General features: G+C 28.7%; 1 protein-coding gene across 1 annotated transcript in view; it reads left to right on the top strand.

The window, feature by feature from the left end:
- The first annotated feature begins 319 nt into the window (after positions 1–319).
- The window catches only part of Oseg4 (intraflagellar transport protein Oseg4), a 92698-nt gene continuing 70594 nt past the window's right edge, over positions 320–22423 (top strand). The window contains exons 1-5 of the mRNA XM_075356845.1: positions 320–688; positions 6722–6833; positions 14452–14618; positions 18595–18697; positions 18956–19116. Of these exons, the coding sequence (XP_075212960.1) occupies positions 665–688; positions 6722–6833; positions 14452–14618; positions 18595–18697; positions 18956–19116 (567 nt within the window). The 5' untranslated portion in view covers positions 320–664. The remainder of the gene's footprint in view (positions 689–6721; positions 6834–14451; positions 14619–18594; positions 18698–18955; positions 19117–22423) is intronic.

Here is a 22423-nt window from a genome sequence, read left to right on the forward strand (position 1 = left end):
CCAGTTAGGCATGGCATTTTCACACGCTACAAATCATTCATCTTATCCTTTGAAATAATACCTAACGGTGGTCTCAGAGGTTAAACAAAAAAGTTCTATTAGTGTTGTAAATAAATAAAAGTAGTTGTGAAATATATAATATTTTTTATCTGATTAGAAAATCATTTTAATTAAATATTCTGAATAAAGAAGCCGGAATTCTTTTGTTTAATGACCAAGAATGAAGTAAAATTTGAGGTCCTTCTGAGTTGTTCACGTAAGATTGACCCACACGAATAAAATAACATAAACAAAGAAATGAGCCACAGTGTTGCTGTTGAGAGGTTGTTAATGGGTTTGATAATTCCATACGTTTTGGTCTTATAAACTTACTTTATTAAGCGTAATTAACACAATAAAACTGTAGTTGAAATCTAAAACTTAATCTATTTTTTAAGTTTATTTCTATAAATGAATAATTTGAACTGTTTTTGCAGCAAAATAAAATACGACTCGGGATTTAAACCAAACTACATTTTGCCTCCTTAGCACAAACAGTCCGTTGCCATAGTAGCTGTTTCATGTTGTGCTTGTAAGTGAAATATTCCGGCAATGATAGGATTTTGAAGTATTTCGGTCAGTTGAAAATATTTGATCCGGTGGAGGTAAAATTAGATAATCCAAGATGTTTATTTATTTAAGCAAGAAGGTAAGTAGGCGTGATTGTTTTAATTTGATTATTCTGATAATGTTTTTGTCATGATAATAATCGTGTATTCTAAAACGTGTTCATTGTACAAAATTGTGTTTGTCAATTTACGCATAAATTTATTAATTAAACATTGAATGTTCCATTTTTATTCGTGTCATACTGACGAATTTTTAAAAAAATGTTGTTTAAGTGTTTCGCACACAAAAGAAATACGTGACAAAATAAATTACACTGATAACTGTACAAAAATAACATTACAAAGAAACTTTCTTCTTGATTGAACTTAGTAAGTACGTAGGGTTAAGGCTAAAGTCGTTGGCACGATGAGTTGACAGTATATGTTAATTCAATTTATATTTATTTTACTCAGAAAACAGGTTTTTGTAAGATTTTATATATCAAAAAATGAAATACATGTTTAATTTTGAACAAAAATATAACTTTTTGAATGATTTGTCAAATCTACAATAGTTTACACTGAAATGGACGGTTACTTGTCACAGTCAATTGGCACTCAGATTGTTAGGGATTAGTAGGCACTTGGGCTAAAAAAAATAATATTCTTTGTATATATAAATCATTTACCAACTTTTAAAGAATAATTAAAAATAAACAAATCTAGTAATATATTGATAACATAAATCAATTTTGAAATATGCTTAAAAAATAAATAATACAATAAATATAAGTAATATCAATGTGTTGTAATTATAAATTCACGATGGAAAATATCAAAGACTGAAAGTGAGATTTTGATAAGAAGTCATGAAAAATTAAAAATTTAAGTTTAAAATTCTTTTTCAAATATGTCTGATATTACAGCTTTGTATAGGGAATCCACATGGATGTGCAGTTTAAATTACAAACTTACCTCTTAAAGTAAACTTTCAATATTGCAAAATAGGTGTTTAAATTAAAATTCAGTATTAGAGGAACACAATATATAAATGAACATATATAACCAAAAGTCAAGTAAAGTAATTATTAATTTCTCTGAAACTAAAAACGAAAAGGCAACAGAATGTTTTGGTGAGTTATATTTTAACAGTTTTTCTGTTTTACACTGTCAATACAATATTAATATATAAAATAGTCATCATCATCATCACCACTGTTACTGTCATTAGGTATTAGGAATACATTTTGGATCTTTAATTTTATCTGTCTACTAGTACATTATTAAAGAAACATTGTACTGAAATCATCTTATAATCAATATGATACATTTACAAGATAAACAGAACAGTTTTACATGTCTTCACAAGCTAAATAAAACAATTATTGAAATACCGTGGTAGTGGTAAAATAGTAGTGTGTAAAATAGCACCTCTTGCAAAACCTTTATAGCATCCGGTTCATTTTTAATATTTTGAACTAAAAGAATACAATTCATAACACAACAGACATGTATGCAAGTTAGTAAACTTGCGTGCATGTCTGTTAAAAATATTAAAAATGAACCGGATGCTATAAAGGTTTTGCAAGAGGTGCTATTTTACATTATCTGAGGAAGTGTAATCATGGCTATAAAAAGTTATATTGTTAAGAGAGATTTTGTTGTTCAAAATGTAAGTGTTGAGAATACATACAGTTATGATAAGGTATATACTTGATGGGCTCTAGATTGCCTTTCCAGGAAATTTTTCATTTATTGCTGCTCTAAAAAACTACCAATACAGTTTTGTGAGCAGAAGTTGGAAATAAATCATAATACTGTGGTTGACTGGTGTAATTGTGTGCATGAAGTGTGTGCTAACGACCTATTAAGAGATAGATACAAATAAGCAGTCCCTGAAAAACTGTGGAAATTGATGAAACCATATTTTCACAGCATAAGAACAATGATGGCCATGTATTACCATGGGTGTTTGGATGTGTATCTCTTAAAACAAGAGAACATATTGTTTTGGGGGGGGGACACAATTATATTTGATGAATGGAAAAGATACAATTCTTTTTAAAAACAAGATTATATCCATCTATCTGCTGTACATTAATATAATTTTATTGACTCTGGCATTAGCACACAAACAGGCAGTAAAGAGTATGTGGCAACTTGCAAAGTAATGCAACAAAGCCCACTGCAGTCTGCACTGGTCAGTGATTGACTCTTATTTGTGTGAGTTTACATGGCATCAATGGGAAGAAGGAGAGGACTTGTTTGAAAAGAGTTTACCAGTTGTTGTGTCCTATTGGCTATTGAATAAAGATAAAATATCTATGTTTACAATTAATTAATGTACTGATAGATAGATAAGGGAAAAGATCCTACATTTTCATGAAATATTTTGTAAAAATGCGTCACATTCAATTTTTTCTTTACTGTGAAGAAATTTGATGCATATGAGTAGCACAAATTTCCTAAGAATGAAAGTAAAGTGATGAATGAATTTTCTTCTATTTCATTACTTATTGCTGTACTATGTTTTTTGTCTATTATTAAAAGTCTTAAGTAAATTTTTTTGATGCTGGCGCAAATTATTTTTTTTAAATAATGGATCAGAACACTCACCTCATTGTACTTTCTTATTTTATTCTTTGGTAATCTGTCATTTTCATTATGCCTTTTACTCATTTCTTGTTATTCTTCATCGTTTTCTCCACTTTATTCTCTTCATGCTTTCATTTTCCTTCTTCTTTTTCTTGTTCATTTTTCTAATTTTCTTCTGCTTTATCTTTTTGTATTTCTTATCACGTTTTGGAAATTGTTACATAAGGTAATTGCTGTTTTTCTCTTTTCCTTTCTTTTTTTGGTAAAGAGGTAATAATAAAATATCAGCCAAAGGCAAATTTCCATGTCCATTTTTTTTTTTTTATATAATATTATTTGTAGTTAAGTCTATATTATTTGTTTGTTTCACTGTAATTGTTAGATTCAGTTTGGTTTATTCCATTTTAGCTATTAGGTCTACATTCACTTCATTAACTTCTTTGATGATATCAGATTAGGTTTATATTCACTTCTTTGGCGATATCTTGTTTCCTCCATTACTAATTGATATTTTTTTAAATAGGTGCATAATGCTCTTTTGTTAATACCTGATTTGGAAAGTTTTTTCTTCATTCCAATACTCTGTCCACCATTAGCTTTAATTGGATGAAAATCCGATACATCTGCAGGTTGTAAAATGCGAGTAGAATTAGGACGCAAAGGTATACAGATTATCACTAAATCTGAATACAGTTTATTTACTTTAGCCTCAGTTTGGGTTTCTGGCTGTATATAAAAATAGTTTGCATTGACAAAGTATTTTTAATAAGGAATGGCAGCAAAAATATATTTACTTTGTATTTGTAAAAACACTCTGCTTTCATTGATCCATTAAATTTGTTCTTTTCCCAAGTGTCAAGAGTATCAATATAAACTGGAAGTTGTCAGTATGGATATAAAATCATTATTCCCTGTACATACCACAGTCATATTTACTTTATGTTTTCCTTGTTGATTTTATGTACATTTTTTGCATCTTTTTGAAGCTAATACAGTTTTGTTTTTGGCCTAAGATGCACAAGTGCTTGCCATTGTAACCTCTTCACTTGTTTCCTTTAATATTTTTGGATTAATAAAACATTTACTCATTTTATTTAAACAAGTTACTGCATTTTATTTTAATTCAGAGTAATATAAGTTATATTTAAATTTAGCTAATAATTTAATTTAAATAATCAAAGCTTAAGATAATGATGTAACTAACTTACAGTGAATACTACTTCGGTGATAAGGTCACATAATACAGTTTATAAACAAAAGTGTTAACTTATAATATTGATAAGCTTTGTTTTTAAAATTAAACAATGAATATAAATTAATATATTAATTAAACAAAAAACTTAAATAACTTTCTTCAGTTAATAAAAATAAACTGTGGTTAAAGTATTAATTTAGGATCAGTTAAGTATTACTTTAGGAATCAGTGCATATACACTAAATAACTTAATCTAGATCTTAAATTATTATTTTTTCATAAATGAGTTATATTTGTTAAATATATTTAAATAACTATTCTATCAAAAAATGTACAGTAAATGAATTTGAAATTTTGGTGCACACAACACCATAAGTTGTGTTTTTTGATAGGGATTATTCTGGCCAATAGATATATTTTAAAAAGAGAGTTACCGTTTGCATAGTATAAATGCAGTTTAATAATTTATTGGTTTATTTAATATTTTATTTTAGTCTTCATATCATCATATCTCACTCTCTCTCTCTCATTTGCAAATAATTTCTATTGCTGTTGAAATTCCCACTTTCAATTGCTATATTTTTATTATCACCAAATTAGACTGCAGCAAAGAATTCTGGTTTAAAGAATGTACTTCGCCTATAAAGATGCTCCTCATACTATTCAAAATAATGTGTCATTAAAATGGTAGTGTACTTAGTCCAAGCTAAAGGATAGGAGAAATTCTCAATCTCTTAACAATATGCCATCAAACTGCAAGATAAGTACAATCTTCATATCAGAACCTGGTTTGTATGCTGGTAACCTTACCCCATGAACATCAATTAGTAATTGCATGCAAGTATAGAAATGACAAACAGATGTATTATCACATTCTATGGGAGATTTTGCATGTTATTGTAAAGCCTCTACGCAGTGAACTGTTGCTCTTGTTGATGCTTCACCATATCAATGATTGGGATAAAGTCACTCATTGCCCAGAGTGTTCTTTAACAGTTGCACTGGAACTTCAAAATTGTATTTTAAAAGCATAAGAACTATTATATAAAGTTAATCTGTTGAATAGTATTAGTATATTGAATTATGTTAAAGGTGTACTAATACAGTCAAACATTTCATATGAGACTAAGTTCAGAATTTTTAGGTTGTTGAATAAAATAATTGCTGAAGCTTTAGTTAAAATGGTTTAAAGGATTTTATGAGAAAATTATTGATTGTATATTAATTTTTAAAGATTTTGATTAAAATTCCAAGATTATGCATAATATTCCTTTTATGTAAAAAATGAGTTGTGAAGATTTTTATAGTATCCCAGTATTTGACCTTGTATTTATGTCCAAAATTTCTTTACGCTTTTGTACACTTCTGTTCTACAAGAAAATCCTTACTGCACACAGTCATATAATCACCTAAAAATAAGTAATTTGATGTTATTCATTTTTTTTATGAGCTACACACTGAAATTGTAATTCATGTAGACACTCGTCCACAAAAGTTAATAGCAGGCAGATAATTTGACCTATCCTAAAAACATGTGTGTGCATGTGCATGTGCTCACACACCATCACTTCCATACACATAATACAGAAACAGGCTGTGAGATATTAGGCCTAGTTAAAAAGTGATATATTAGTTTAGCATTAAGACATGGATTACCTTTGGCGAAGCTGATTCTTCATCTTCTGTCCAATTTGTTTCGGTTTTGTTTTCAGCCAAAAATTGTAACAAAGATTTAGATGAAATTATTTTAATTGTTATCTTTACAGCTTTCACAATATTCTAGCTATATCTCTCAAGCAAATAAAAATGTTTTTAACTTTAAAAAGGATCGCTACATGTTGCCCAAAAATATGATTATATTTTAATAAATAGTTATTTTTTTGAGATCATTGTAGACCGTTCAAAAAAGACTTATTCAGTTTATAATAATGGAAAAATGTGTAATTTCAATGAATTTATTTCTATTTACAATCTTCACTTAAAACTTTTCCAACACAACTTAATGACTACCAATACCACAGTTAATTTAAGTTGTATAAAAACAGTAATAAAAAAAATAGCCACAAAATACTTAATACATTGTTTTTGGGGGGGAATATTAAAGCACAACTTTACATCATGAAAGTAAAATTGATCTATTCAGATAACTCCTTGGAAAATTTAAAGGCGTAAGTCACTTGTAGAAATAAATTGTAAGGTGTTGCAACTTATCACTCACTGAGGAATAAACCTACACTGCAAACCAACAGTTAATTTTAATGTATATTTTTAAATTATTTTTAATTTTATTTAAAAAAATATCAGATATGCTTCTAAATTTAATTTCACATACACTTTTTTCCAGATTGCTATTCCAAATAATACCAAGATTAATTGTCTTGCTTGGAGCAATGAGCAAGGCTGGATTGGTGTTGGTGGAGATGATGGATTGTTAAAAGTGCTTAAACTTGATCCAGGTATAATGTGTAAGATTATAAATATAGTGTATCACTTGTGTGTATAATATATATATTTTTTGGTAATTATTTTGTTGAGGTGCCCCACCCTGAAATCACAAAAAACCATATCAAATTCATTCAAAATTAATATTTATTTATTTAATGATGTATTTTGGGTGTTGGAAAATAGAAAATTAGTAAAAATTTACATAGTAATACAAATAACACGTAACATAATGAAAATCGAAAAAAAATACTTATATCATAGTGAAACATTATATTTAAAGATATAAACATGAAATAAATAATTTAAACTAACCAAACTTAACCTACGCTTGCTTCGCTCGCTAACCGTGACTAATCAACAGTAATGTTTTGATTATTTAAGTAATAAATAATTAATTTGGTTAGGTTCAGCTCTTGATGATTGCGGTTATGTTTTTCTTGCTCTGAGTATTCGTGGTTATTATTGCAGTTTTTGTTAATAGTTCTGTTACTTTTTCATTTTGTTGCTCGTTTTTAGTTGTTTAGTGATGTTTTTAGTAGTTCTGTTGTGGTTTTGTTGAGTTTTTTTTATTTTTATTTGTATCGCTATGTAAATTTTTACTAATTTTCTATTTTCCGACACCCAAAATACATCATTAAATGAATAAATTAATTTTGAATGAATTTGATATTTTTTTTGTGAGGCATGAATTTGATATTTTTTTGATATTTCGGGGTGAGGCACCTCAACTAAATAATTGCCTATTTTTTTCAAACATTTTTCCCATTGTGTCAAATAATATAATTTAATTAATTATAAAATTAAAACCACTAGATATACAGACATTTAGAGTAGCATGTACTTACCAACTTTAGCGCTTTTGAGATTTACTTCACATCAGCATTTAAAATTACACATAAAATTTATCAGCATATACTGACTTGCCATGTAACATTAAAACCTCTTTCTCATACCATGGCATTACATGACTGATAATTCTTACTTAAATTAATATTAGACTATGATAACCATTGTACTTTGTTTTTTAATTTATATATACATTTAAGTTTACTGATATAATATTTTTCAAGAATATAAATTTCTCTATTATTGTAATTCATTTCTATTATTTCTAAATTATTGTATACATCAGTAATTATATGTTTATTTTTTGTAAAGTGGTCAGTTACATTTCTAAACTTATTATTACCGCCATTATAATTATTAAAGTGCTTTGATTATGAAAGTGATCTGGTGGTTTTATCTCTTTATTTATGGTCACATTCATTGCATTTAATTTTATATGTGTCACAAAGTTCAAGTTTATTATTAACTTCATTATTTTGAAAAATATACTTTATAGGTTTGCCTGTTTATACTTTATTTATTTTTGTGAAGTATATTATTCAATTTTTTTTAGTGTTATTTTTATATTTAAATGTTATGTATTTTATAGATAAATTATATTTATTTTTGTAATTATCATCATCATTATTATTATTTATGATTTTAATTGTGGTTTTTTAGACATATTTTTGTTATTTATATATTTTCTATATTACTTATTAATAAGATTATTGTTATAACCATTTATATTTATAATCTCCTTTATAAATTCAGTTTATTTTATTCACATTTTTATTTGCATATTTAAATTCTCTGGGGATTATATTTTTATAAATATTTGTTTTATTTATCCAAGGCATGTTTGAAGATTTTTGAATTGTTTATAAATTATTAGGTTTTCTATAAACATTAGTCACAAATCTGTTTATTATTATCTTGGTAGTTGATATTGCGATTTATTTCAAATTCATGAGAAATTGTAAATTTTTATAATGCATATTTAGTCTTTAATGATGTTGTGTTCATTTTTTATATTTTTAATATTTATCAGTAATGTCATCCACATATCTTACCCATAATAATAGAGGTAATAAAAGTTTTCAAATGTAATCACCTTATAAAAAATAAACACGCAATTACTGATATACAATAATTTAGAAATAAATATATTTGAAAAATATATTATCATAATATTAAAAATATTATCAGTTAATTTAAATGTAAATATAAATTAATAAACAGAGTACAATAGTTCATTATATAAATTGGTAGAACTGTTATCATAATCTTAATATTTCAATAAGAATTATCATTCATTGTCACGCCATGGTATGAGAAAGAGGTGAGGTATTAATGATATGTAACAGGCAGGGTAGGCTGATATATTTTATGTATAATCTCTAATTTTAATTGCTGACAATGAAATAAATTTTCAAAATCACTACAGTTAATAAGTGTCTTGTTACTTTAAATGTACTACATCTGGTGGTTTTTATCTTATAATTAAGTTATTATATATTATGTTGATTTGATTATTTATTGCATTGCATTGCTAATGCCATGTGCTATTTAAAGGCTTAGAAGAATAACTTATGGACTATATTTAAATATAACTAGAAAATGAAATACAAAATACATCCTCTTTGTAGGATTGGGGTAATCAAAATGTAGGTTTTTGTAAATAAAAAATTTATCAAAGTCAGTCAAAAAGTTTTTTGTATGAATGCAAGTACAGAATTGCAGTCAATCAAATAGTTTGTGATTGAATTAAAGTACAATAATTTTAGTCATTCATTTTATGATGAACATTAAGAGTAACAGTTTCCCATCCTTTTTTTTATTATTTAAAATATGACTCGTTCATAAAAAAAATTTCTTTGTTAAACAGATTATTAAAATAAAAACTTTATGATGTACTTTTATGAATATCCTTGTGTAATTATTTATAAAATGAATATATTCATTAAACATATTTCTTACTGTGTTAAAAAACAGAGCTTACAGTTGTCATATTTAGCACTGCACCAACAAAGACTAACTTGTTAACTGTTTGTAATACCAACTTTTAATAAAGTGCCATAGTTTTTCGTAAATAAAATATTTTCACGGCACCAATCTGTATTATACAATTGTTTGTTATATCAGTGTCACTGTAAGATATCCTTCTACATACTAGAAAAAATAAAAATAAAATAGCTTATCTTTGGAATTTTGCTTGCTTGGAATTTTTCTGATCTTCTTTTTAAATTTTACGCAGAGAAAAGATAAGGAATGTTATTTTATATAAGATTCTGCCTATTCTTCACAAAAGTTGTAAAATTATACTTCTTAAGTACAGTGCACCAAAAAATATAAAGTTGTTGAAAACTCTAACGATAAATAAAGAAATAATAAATCTCTATTCAAATAAATTTCAATTTCAATCGCAAAAAAATTAACTAATTTTTATATGTATGTTTGTTAATATGTGTACACATACGTACATATATAGTACGTACATATACGTACATACTCATTTAAATGGATTTAACTCTTCTGCTAAAATTATAAATTAAATTCAAAATTTTTAAGAAACGTTTTGTAATAATAAAAAAAATGTATAATAATAATAATAAAAAATGTATTTAGTATAATAAAAAAGGAACATTACATAAAAAACAAAACAGTTAATCTTGATCCATTTTTTTTTTTTTCATTTCACAGTGAAAGGAATATTAAAAAGTTAACCAAAACCTTTCATTCAATATTTTTCATGTAAAAAGAAAAATAAATGTGGAATGAGTGAGGATGGCAAGGGTAACTTTGTATTTTAATATTGCTACAGATAGATAAAATTTCTTTAGATGAAAATTAAAAAAGATAAGTTCTTCAAAAAAAAGATACCAATTTCTTCATATTACAATGGATGAAAATAAAAATTAAAGTAAAACTAGTTTTGAAAAATTAATTTTGAAATTCTAGTTTTTAAGTAGTTATACATTTATATTGAAAATTGTAATTCATTTTCTCAGTATGTGGAAGTATGCTTACAGAGAGTCTTTCCACATCTGTAGTAAAATTCTTTCATCAGCATTGTGGTTAGCCCAGTTGTTAATGATATTCTTGTTGAATTTGTAAATTTGTTTATAGTGTTGTTGAATAGTATATTTGATCTATGTTATATGTGTTTTTATGTGTTACTTTAGTCAAATTTAATATACTGTTTTATTCAAGATAAGACCCCTCAATTGTAAGATCCTCCCAAGTTTTACGGGCAAATTTTAGAAAAAAAAATTTGTGAATGTTAGACCCATCAGTTTGACAGGCTGCAATTCCAAGAAAAACTGTTCTTTGGGAATTTCTTTGTTTTTATACGTACAGTTAGTTATTGGCCAAGGACAAATTTTATCCTTCCAGGTTCACGAAACAATGCTATGATATTTGTCAGAGGAGGGGTGAGATGTTGACTTTCACACAGTAACAGATTCAATCCTACTACCAGCTTTCTTTTTTTTAGTAAAATAAGACCTTTGGTTAGAACAGTAGCAACTTTATTGAAAGTGAGTTTCTCTTGTATTTTGTCTATGTTACCAGTAAAATGAATTCACAGAAAAGTTTCACTGTAGGGTTTAAGTTTGATGTTTTGGAATTCACTGAAAAAAGTAGTGTACGAGTAACACGTCAAGAGTATTTAGTAAAACCAAACATGATTCATTACTGGAGAAATCATTGAGATAAACTTTAAGCCGCGAAAAAAGGAACTCGAACTTTTATGGCCCTAAAAAAGGACGCCATTCCACAATGAATGATATAGTGATTGAGCGGGTGGAAGAGAAGAGAAGAGAGTGCTGTGAAATGATACAAATTAAAAGGTGCAAAGTAGCAGAACACCATCGTCGTGGGTGGGTGGTGTGATTAATGAGAAGAAAGGGATTCACTTTGAGGCGGACAACTTGTGCCAATGACTACCTGCAGAATATACTGACAAAGTTTTGGAGTTTCATTTATACATCCTACGTAAAGAGGAAAAAATCAGTACCTCATATCTCAGATTGGAAACACTGATGAAACACCTGTCTTTTTTGAAATTCTGCGAAACACAACTGTAAACAAAGTGGGCAAATCCAGTATACTGGTGAAAACAGCTGGAGCAGAAAAAATGAGATGCACAGTTATATGTTAGCCATTTGTGCAGATAGAAAAATAAATTGTCTCTTTATGTCATTTTTAAAAGAAAAACTCTGCCGAAGCGAAAACTACCAAGTTGTTTACATGTTTGTATACAAGATAAGGGGTGGATGGACACAAAACTAATTTGCAGCTGGTTAAAAGTCATTGGGAATTGTTGCCCTGGAGCAATGTTAAAGAAACGACTTCTCATTTTAGGCAGCTTCCATGGCCATCTTGAAGATTCTGTGAAGAATCGAATCAATAAAATGTACACAGACGCTGCAGTTATTCTGGGAGGCCATTTCTGTGCTGCAACCCTTGGATTTAAGTATCAATAAGCCATTGAAGGTCCACGTTAAGAGGTTTTACATTAAATGGATGGCAGATGGAGATCACATATTTACGAAGAGTGGACAAATGCAGAAACCTTCAATAGAGCTTCTTTGCAAGTGGATTGTCAAAGTTTGGGAGGTAATTACTCCAAAAATGATAATCAAGAGTTTCAAAAAGACTGGCATCTCCTGTGCATTGAATGGAATGGAAGATCACTTCATATAAAGGATTCGGATGACATAACTAAGGAAGAAACTGACATCGAAGATGAGGATGATGATGAAAACTGCAGTGACTCAGACTAAACAACTGTGTTTCAGGTAATTAAAACACAATACTGTTCTTTTTTTACTGTTGTTAAAATAATGGCAATAGGTTCGAACTATGAATTCGTAAGTTCATTTCTGTTTTCAGACATACCAGCACCTGTAAATCAGAACAAAGCCATGCTCCTGATGTAACTAACATGCATCCTCAAATAACAAGACTTTTTTTTATTTGTATAACTTAGTGTTTAATAAAACATACTAAATTCATAGTTTGGTAATGCTGTTATTTTTATTTTCATTTTACAAAATGAAGGTCTTACCCATTTGTAAGACCTGCCTCAAATATAAGAAGGTATAATTGCATTAAAAAAGGGGGTCATTTTTGAGTAAATGCAGTAATTCTAAATTTCATGTTGTTGAAGCATATTGAATTGATAACTTCTGTGGGATTATAAATCTTTGTGTAACACATGAGAGTTATGGTTAATTTCTTAAATAGAAGAGTAAAATTATAACAAAAAACAAATCTCAACTAAAAAATTGTATATGAAATAGAATAAAATTCACTATTCAGACTTTTGTTACCAATATTTTAAGAGTCATGATGAAACTTGTAGAAATGACTCAAATTTTACCCCTTTTTTACTCTAAACCTACAGAAAGTTATATAGTATTAATAAATAATTTATTGAATGTCATCATAGTAGCAGAGTATAAATAAATTATTAAGCATTTAAGTAGTTGTTCCTAAAAGTAGTCTGTTCATCTTAAGAAAAATTTATGTTGATAAATTCTCCTAAAAATTTGATGTGTTGTGAGTAAAATCTTTTGGAGGATTTCTTATTTCTTTAACTAATCTGTGTTTTATTATAGGGCCTATAAACTACATACTGTTTCAAAATACCAATATCTGATAAGTTCATTTCACTAAGACCATTAATCTTGCAGTATTAATCTTAAATAAATAGAGCCAGTTCCTAATTGAAACATTAATTATATGCAACAAAATATAAAATGTTATGTAGAATAAAGTTTGGTTTTGAGAATATTAGTTATTACATTAAGAATCGTTTATTTATGATTGTATGATAACACCAAAGCATTTTTGCCCACAAAAAACCCCCCCAAAAAAAGGTTATGATGGTAATCAAGGTGTTAACATAGTATTCAATACTAAGTAGTAAGTTATATGCTAAATGGTCAAAATAAATTCACAAATAGAAAATGCCCAAAACCTTTTAAAAATAATTTTTTATTTTCCTTTTAAGTTTTCTATTTGTGAATTTTGTAGCACATAATAATAAAATTTATTTCATGCAGTAGTTTCTAATTTTTTCTGGCAGAACTATTTTTCTGCTTTGGAAAAATTTTTCTGTTTTTCTGCATTTTTTGTTTCTTATGCACTGATTTATTTACAAAAAAGATTTCTTATCCTAAAATCCTGTCATTCAGGCATGCGCACAAATACTAAGTAGTAAGTTATATGCTAAATGGTCAAAATAAATTCACAAATAGAAAATGCCCAAAACCTTTTAAAAATAATTTTTTATTTTCCTTTTAAGTTTTCTATTTGTGAATTTTGTAGCACATAATAATAAAATTTATTTCATGCAGTAGTTTCTAATTTTTTCTGGCAGAACTATTTTTCTGCTTTGGAAAAATTTTTCTGTTTTTCTGCATTTTTTGTTTCTTATGCACTGATTTATTTACAAAAAAGATTTCTTATCCTAAAATCCTGTCATTCAGGCATGCGCACACGCGCTTGTATATGTGTGCTTTTTCCAAACTCCCAACTTTAATTTTTGAACAACATCTGAACATTCTTTTGCTGAAAAAAAAAACTTTTAAGTCAATAGTTTTACTGTATTTGTTAATATTCGTACATAATTAATCTTAATCTTTCAGTGTACTAAATAAATAAATAAATAACATAATGTTGTGACAGAGTATTTTATTGAAAAATCTGAAAATTGAAATTCTGTATAGTGTTTATCAGTTTTTGTTAATTGTTTATGTTGTACAAAGAAATTGTTATTTATGTATTTCATTACAGGAAAAGATGCTAAAGTAAAAGGCTTGGCAGCACCTGCAAATTTATCGATGAATCAGACTTTAGAAGGACATAATGGAAAAATACAAGTTATAACATGGAATGAGCAACATCACAAGTTGACAACAAGTGATGAAAATGGCCTCATTATCGTTTGGATGTTATACAAGGTGACTGAATTTCTATATAAGCTATCTTCCCCAAATCATTAGATTTAATAATTCATTGGAAAAAAAATATATATATATACGTGGTCTGTAAATAAAGTAATGAGACCGATTCAGAAAAACGTTTTATTTACAATCAATTATACATGGACTCATCACCTTCAAAATAATTATCTTGGGAAGCCATGCAATGCTTCAAACGGTTTTCCCACTCTTCATAGCAGTGTTGGAACTCAGAAACTGGAATATCATTCAGATAGTCAGTTACATTTTTTTAAATGTTTTCTACTGTTCCAAAATGGTGTCCTTTGAGGTGTTTTTTAAAGTCGGGAACAGGAAAAAGTCGCAGGGCCTCAAGTCAGTCAGGTGAATAAGGTGGTTGAGGAATTACAGAAATGTTTTTCTTTGCCAAAAACTCATTAATTGAGAGTGCAATGTGACAAGGTGTATTGTCATAATGCAGCATCAGCTTGTCTTTGATGGCTGATCTCACATGAACAACTCTTTTCTTCAGTCCCTCAAAAATTTCTCAGTAAACATATTGATTTACAATCTGTCCTATAGACAAAAACTCCAAAAGTATCTGATTCATTCAACATTGTCATCACGTTTTGACATTAACAGTCTTCCAGAGCTGGATCGTCCACAACTGATTTCCGGCCATCTGAAAATGCTTTAAACCACCTAAAAACTTGGGCTCATGACAGATCGTCATCTCCATATGCCCTTTTCAATTATGAAAAAGTTTCAGTAGCTTTCTCGCAGAGTTTGATACAAAAATTGATTGCATAAAGTTGCTCATAATTAGTATCACTCATTTTTGTAATGCACAACAAAAAATTGTTTCATGAAAAGTTTGTTTTTGTCTCACTTGGCAACTGTAGACTAAAAATATTAATACCTAATATAAATCAGCTGTTCATATAAACATGTTTACTAGTAACTTTACAATGTTGCCACTTTGGCTGCCAAAAAAAAGCTAGTCTCATTACTTTATTTACAGACCTTGTGTGTGTGTATGTATATATATATATATATGGTGTTCAGGCTAAAGTTATCCAAAAGTAACATTAAGAAAACAAGTTATATATTTCAATAATTGTTTTTAATAAACATAGAAAATCACCGTTTTAATGTAGTTTAGTCAAGTTCAATGTGTATACCTTTTGTAGCTCGACAGACATCTAGACGATAAAAACTCTTGCCAGGTGCTTAGGAGCATTTGCGACATTATTAGATTAACATCTTCACCAATTCTTTGTTTTAAGTTGTCCAAATTTCAAACTTTGCTTTGATACATACAACTTTTAATACATCCTTAAGTAAACAAGTTCAAACGAGTGATATCTGGAAATCTAGTTGGCAATGCAGTTGAACCTCCTCGTCCCATCCAACATTTCAGGAAAGTATTGTTCAAGATCATAGTAACATCTTGATGAAAGTGTGATGGAACACCATCTTTTTGGAAACTGAAGCCTGCAGAAAATTTGAGGAACAGCAGTTCTCAAGCATGTCGAGGTACATGTGTTCTATCGCATTGGGTTCCATGAAAAATAACACTGATGACACCATTTTTGTGCAGTCCTAACCAGACATTGACTTTGGTGTGTCCCTTAAATTTTCAGCTCCTGTATGGGGATTTTCAGTTTCCCAAATTTGACTATTGTATTTGTTAACTTTTCCGCATGTATGAAAGTTTGCCTCATCACTAAATAACAACATATCAAGACAATTAGTATTGTTTTTGACATGGTGCAGCAAACTGATAACATAGGTGGCGATCATTTGTTTAATATGATTGAGTTGTAACTTGTCTACTGTCGTGAACAGTGGAACAAGGAATTTGCAGTTCATAACTAGCCTGCCTAATTGACTTTCTAGGACTGGCAGTGAATATATCATGTACACAATCCACAGTCTTGTCACTAACTGAAACTTTCAGATGATTTCCAGTTTGTGTATCACCTTCCAGTCCGTTCCTTAAAGTTGTATCCTGCTGACGAATAGACATGGATGTTGGAGGATCAGTATTCCATTCAGTTCATACAAGCTGTTGAATAGACGTAACTGAATGAAACTCTACTAACCAAAGCATGGATTGAACCTTGTGGGGTCCACATCTTGGCTGACTACATTTGCATTGTGAGTCGGTTTGCCTGTGTGTGCATATTCTGATGACCTTGAGAGTATACAGAACAAAACTTGGAAGATATTTCCTGTCAGTTGAGCCTATGTTTAAGAGATTATGATGATTGGTTTTCTAAATATAGGCTATTACTATTACTTTTGAATACCTTCAGCTCATATACTCTGTATTGTACATCTTTACACTTAGTTTTTGTTTGTATCAATTTCCACTTCATTTATATTAAAAATTATTGCAGCACTTAACATGTTTGTAAATACCTTTGCAGTGGAGTATTAGCATTTTAGCCTTTCATCTAAGGTTTAAGATTTGAACCCTGTCATTTTTCATTCACTACAAAATTTCCATTCAATATTCTCATATACACATGCTTACTTAGTGAATTAATCATCCATTAAAAAAAAAATCTTAATTTTATCATCTCATATGCTGTATTTTATTGCATTTTAACTTGCTTTTACAAAGCAATGTTGGTCTGATTTTTATTTAAATACAATAAGAAACGTTGTGGTATATTGTTAGATAATTAAACTGTGGGGTACAGGGAGTAATGTAGTACCTATTTTACTGTTTCTATTTTGAGGACCCAGAGGGTTAGCACTTTCCCTCCTGAGGAAGTGACTTAACTGTTTGCAGACAAACTGAACTAGTTAATGTTAGTTCCACTATCTTCACAATACTCACTCTCTCTTCCATCTAGTATTTTGATTTATTATCTAATTAACAACTCATTATTAAGGGATATAAAAAGCTACAGAACACTTAACAATATTACTGCCTATATTGCCCGTTTGATGAATTTGGACAACATCTCCAAGACCTTTAGAGAATAATTTGTAACACTCAGTTGATTATGGTTACAGATAAATTTATTATTAATTTTTTTCTCTAAATCCCATTTTCTTGACAAAAACAGGCAGCAAGTTTAATATCTGTTTTATTTGTTTATACAAATATTGCTTCTTTTGAATATAATTTCTTGTTTTAACATACATTGTAACATATCTTCTTGAATGGAGAAGTGGGGAAATATTTTTAATTTATTTATTGTTCAAGGCATGTTTAGGTAAAGTGTTCAAGATTTATATTTTAGTATTTAATGAGATGATACATGATATTTTTAAAACTTTCTTTATTCAGTTATGAGCTAAATAGCTAAAAATGAAATTAGCCTTATTTCCCTCTATTTATTTTTTCTCAATTTTATTGCAGATGTTGAGACTTTTCTTACAATTTTAGAAAACTGTAACTGACAAACTTTTACTTTTGTTGTACAGGATTTTAGAAATTTTGTTAAGATTTACTAGACAATTAAGAACCTTTTAACACAATCTTGGGTTTGTTTTAGTTGTACCAAAAACCACTTTTAAAGATTTCTCCAATAATTAAAAATAAAAAACTGTAACTATTCTTATACAAATCAAGTTTTTGGTTTTGGTTATTCTGTTGATTCGGCATCCATTTTAATATAATTAAATTTCACTATCTGAACATCATATTTACTTAATTCTCTTAATTTGTGCTTTATACTTCTGATAATGTTACATATTAACTGAAAAAAGTTTTTCGTATTCTATCTCTGAAAGAAATACCTCTTGATAAGTAGCAACCTTTGTTTTGCCAACTGTAGCACTTTCTCTAATAATATGCAAGCCTTCAATATTTCAGTGTTTTTATGTAATACCAAATGATAGATATTTTATAATTCTTCAAAAACTTTTTATTATTTTTCTTGAAAATGGAATTAATTTACTTAATTTTTTGTTTTACTCACTAATTCACTTATTTATTACAAAAAAAAATTATTATTTTATAGATATTTATTTCTTACAGGGATCATGGTATGAAGAAATGATAAATAATAGAAATAAATCTGTGGTTAAAGGAATGGCTTGGAATTCAGATGGTCAAAAAATTTGTATTGTGTATGAAGATGGTTAGTATTTTTTCTCTCATTTTTCATATTTGTAGTAGGTAATTTTGATTCTAATTTTTATGATTATTATGAAAACCAGGAAGCCACAACTAGATGAATTGAGATTATATGTTGAAAATGATGTCAAGTGATAATTAAATTTAGTTTAGTTGTGACACATACATATACTTTAGGAGAGATGAATTTTCTTTTTTTTTGAACAAATTTTTACTCCACTTCATTGTTTCTATATGTAAATCATTGATGTGTTTTTTATAGGAGCAGTTATTGTGGGATCAGTTGATGGTAACCGAATATGGGGTAAAGAGTTGAAAGGTTCTGCATTGACTGGAGTTCAGTGGTCACCAGATGGTAAATTTTTACTTTTTAGTCTTCGGAATGGGGAAGTAAATGTTTATGATAACCAAGGAAATTTTACAGTTAGTAATATTTGTTAATTATTATTTTTAATTTATTACTTGGAATTAAACATACTACTAGTTAATTTTTAATACAAAAATTACTAATTATTTTTAACATAATAATAAATAATAGTGGGCATAATGTTTAGGACTGGACTTTTTAACTTTTTTCCAAAATAACAACTTTAACAAAAGTCAGCCCAAGCCTTAACAAGGTGCACCTGGATATATCCACAAATATGAAAAATTTGTCCAGGGAACTGAATGTAAATAAACTTCACAACTTCATCTACCATTAAGTCATACCCTACTATCACCTCAATAGATCATGGGGTATTCCATTTTAATTCAACAAATTTTCAGAAATTTTATTGCATCACCATTTTTGATTTTTATGATATGTGGTATATGATAACTGCCCACCTTGTAGTAGCCAAATAATATTTTTTTATATTTAAAAATAAGTTTTTTTCTTAAGTAATAGTCTATTTTCTAATTTGCCAACAAGTTAAAACAACCATTTTTGTCACTTTTTCCATGAGCTGTAGCATTCTTATTTTACATCATACAGAGGTCAAAAAGAGCTTTTTGGAAAGAGTAAAGATGGAACTTCATCTTAGTGTACTCAAAATTAATTTTGTTACATAACCAAATCTTGTAATGTTTACTGAAGTTATGTTTACAAATTGTTTTTTCAAATTATAAAATTCTCCTTTCAACCATGGTATATGATACAGAAACTGCATGCTGTCACAGTGTGACAGCATGTGTTGTATGTGACACATGCTGTGTGAAAAATGTCCAGACTAATGAAGTGCTCAGATTACTGCAAGAGGGCTGGGATGATTTTGATTCTGAAATTATCTTCAAACAGTGGGTTTCTGTTGACCGTTGTCGACTAACTATTCAAATTCTTCCATTTCAAGAGTAATTAGATAAACTTACTGAAAATTTAAATAATATAAAAAGGCATCATTTTGTTGCAAAGAAACAACTAATTTCCTCAATATCAAAAAGGAAAACTTATTGGAGGGTGAATGTATTGTAATGGGAGACTTCTCTGAAAATTTTCGTTTTGTGGTATAGTATGAAGTCCAGTCATATCAGTGGTCAAAACCTTATGCCACAGTGCATTCATTTCTCATATATTTAAAAAAAGGAAAATTACAAAGCCAAAGCTACAGTGATTAGAGAGTACTTGAAGCACAATACTACATCGTTCTTCCGCTTCCAAAACCAACTTTACTTTATTTATAACTTGCTTCCAAAAGCAAGTTATAAATAAAGTAAAAACAGTGTTACCACAAGTTAAACATTTTTTTTTTTAATTTTTCTATTGGCTTCTCAGCCCAGTATAAAAACAAAAGAAAATTTTATAAATTTGTGCTATCATCAAGAAGATTTCGATATCGCAGCTGAATGGCATTTTTTTGCCTCATACTGTGGAAAAGAACCATGTGATGGTATTGGAACTGTAAAAAGGACTGTGACTACAGCAAGCCTTCAAAGGACAATCAACAATCAAATTGTTACAGTTTCTGAAATGTACAATTATTGCAAAGACAATATTAAAAATATAACATTTATTTTCTGCTCTAATAAAGATGTTCAAGAGACCAAAGAATACCTCAGTTCTCATTAGCAGGTAATCACAACAGTTCCAGAAACAAGAACCTTTCACAGTTACGTTCCAGCAAGTCAGAAATGTATTTTGAAAGTCCGAGCGACCTCTGAATCAGAAACATTTACGTTTGTATTGGTACACAAGGACATTAGTGTTTCTGATTGCTTTGTAGCTTTACCAAAGCCAAAATGTAAAAATTATGTTTATGATTGCAAGTGGTGGTTAGGCGAAGTCATTGAAGTCAAAATACATGAAAATGAAGAGGAATGTTGAATACTTTTTCCATTCGCAGGGTTCTGATACTTTGAGAGAAACCATTGAGAGATAATCAAACATGAGTTCAATTGGAAAATATTTTAAAGATTCTCATGCCTAAAGACCTTTTTAACAACTACTGGAAGAGGACACAACATTACACCAAAGATGAATGAGGACTTACCAGTTCCACTCAATAAGAAAATGCAGTAGCATTAAGGTATGTTTTAAAGTACATAAAAGGTATTTTACTGCTGCAAACATTTCAGATTTTTGCCACCTGTCCCACATGTGGTTTTTAGGCCCAAAAATGAGACATTTTCAAAATCTTACAATTTGGTGGCTATTTTTTTAGCGAAGGACACTTTGTAACAGTCCAATATTTTTTTTTTTTTATTACTACTAGTATCTAAGAGTTAAAAGGTACAAAACAGGCCTGTTAATCTAAGCCTTCATTATTTATTTTGGGACCAAAATTAAAAAAAAAACAATTTGTAAACGTAACTTCAGTAAACATTACAAGATTTGGTTATGTAACAAAATTAATTTTGAGTACACTAAGATGAAGTTCCATCTTTACTCTTTCCAAAAAGCTCTTTTTGACCTCGGTATGATGTAAAATAAGAATGCTACAGCTCATGGAAAAGGTTACAAGAATGGCTGTTTTTACCTGTTGGCAAGTTAGAAAATAGTCTATTATTCAAGAAACATTTTTTTTAAATATAAAAAATATTTCTTGGCTACTACAAGGTGTTTAGTTATCATATACCAAATATCATAAAAATCAAAAATAGTGATAAACTGATCATTTTTTGAATTAAAATGGAATACCCCCATATCTAAAAATCTGGATATTTAGTTTCAAAGTGTAAAATTAATTTTGATGGTGTCATGCTTTCATCAGAGAGGACTTGAAAGGAAACAACATACTGTGGCTTTCCATCCAGTGAGGTAAACTATAATTTAAATAACTGCCATTGTACAATCAGTTCACTGGTTGTAGATGGCTCCCTTCATTTTTTCACAAATTTATCCATTTTGCATAAGAATCTAATGGGGAAAAAAAATAGTTACACCAATTGACTTCACACTAAAAACCAAAATCTATTATTATTATTATTATTATTATTATTATTATTTTCAGTGAAATTATGCTTTTAAAAACTTAAATAAACACATGTTTTGCATTTGAAAGTAAACTGATGTTCTGTAATCCCTTCGCCTCTTTTATATTGCTGAGAACATGACGTATTTGAACATATCAACACGCATATTCAAATGTGATGCTCTCACAGCAAATATTATGTAAGCAGACCAAATTACCAGAAGCACATATATATCAAGATGGAACCTGTAAATCACTCATGTGTACACTTCATACATGCATGTTCAAGCCATTCGCTATCAATGCAGCTAAATAGTTTTTACTAGGCTTTATTGGGTTTT

Source organism: Lycorma delicatula, chromosome 2, assembly GCF_047948215.1.
Source record: "Lycorma delicatula isolate Av1 chromosome 2, ASM4794821v1, whole genome shotgun sequence".
In the NCBI taxonomy this organism is placed as follows: Eukaryota; Metazoa; Arthropoda; class Insecta; order Hemiptera; family Fulgoridae; genus Lycorma; species Lycorma delicatula.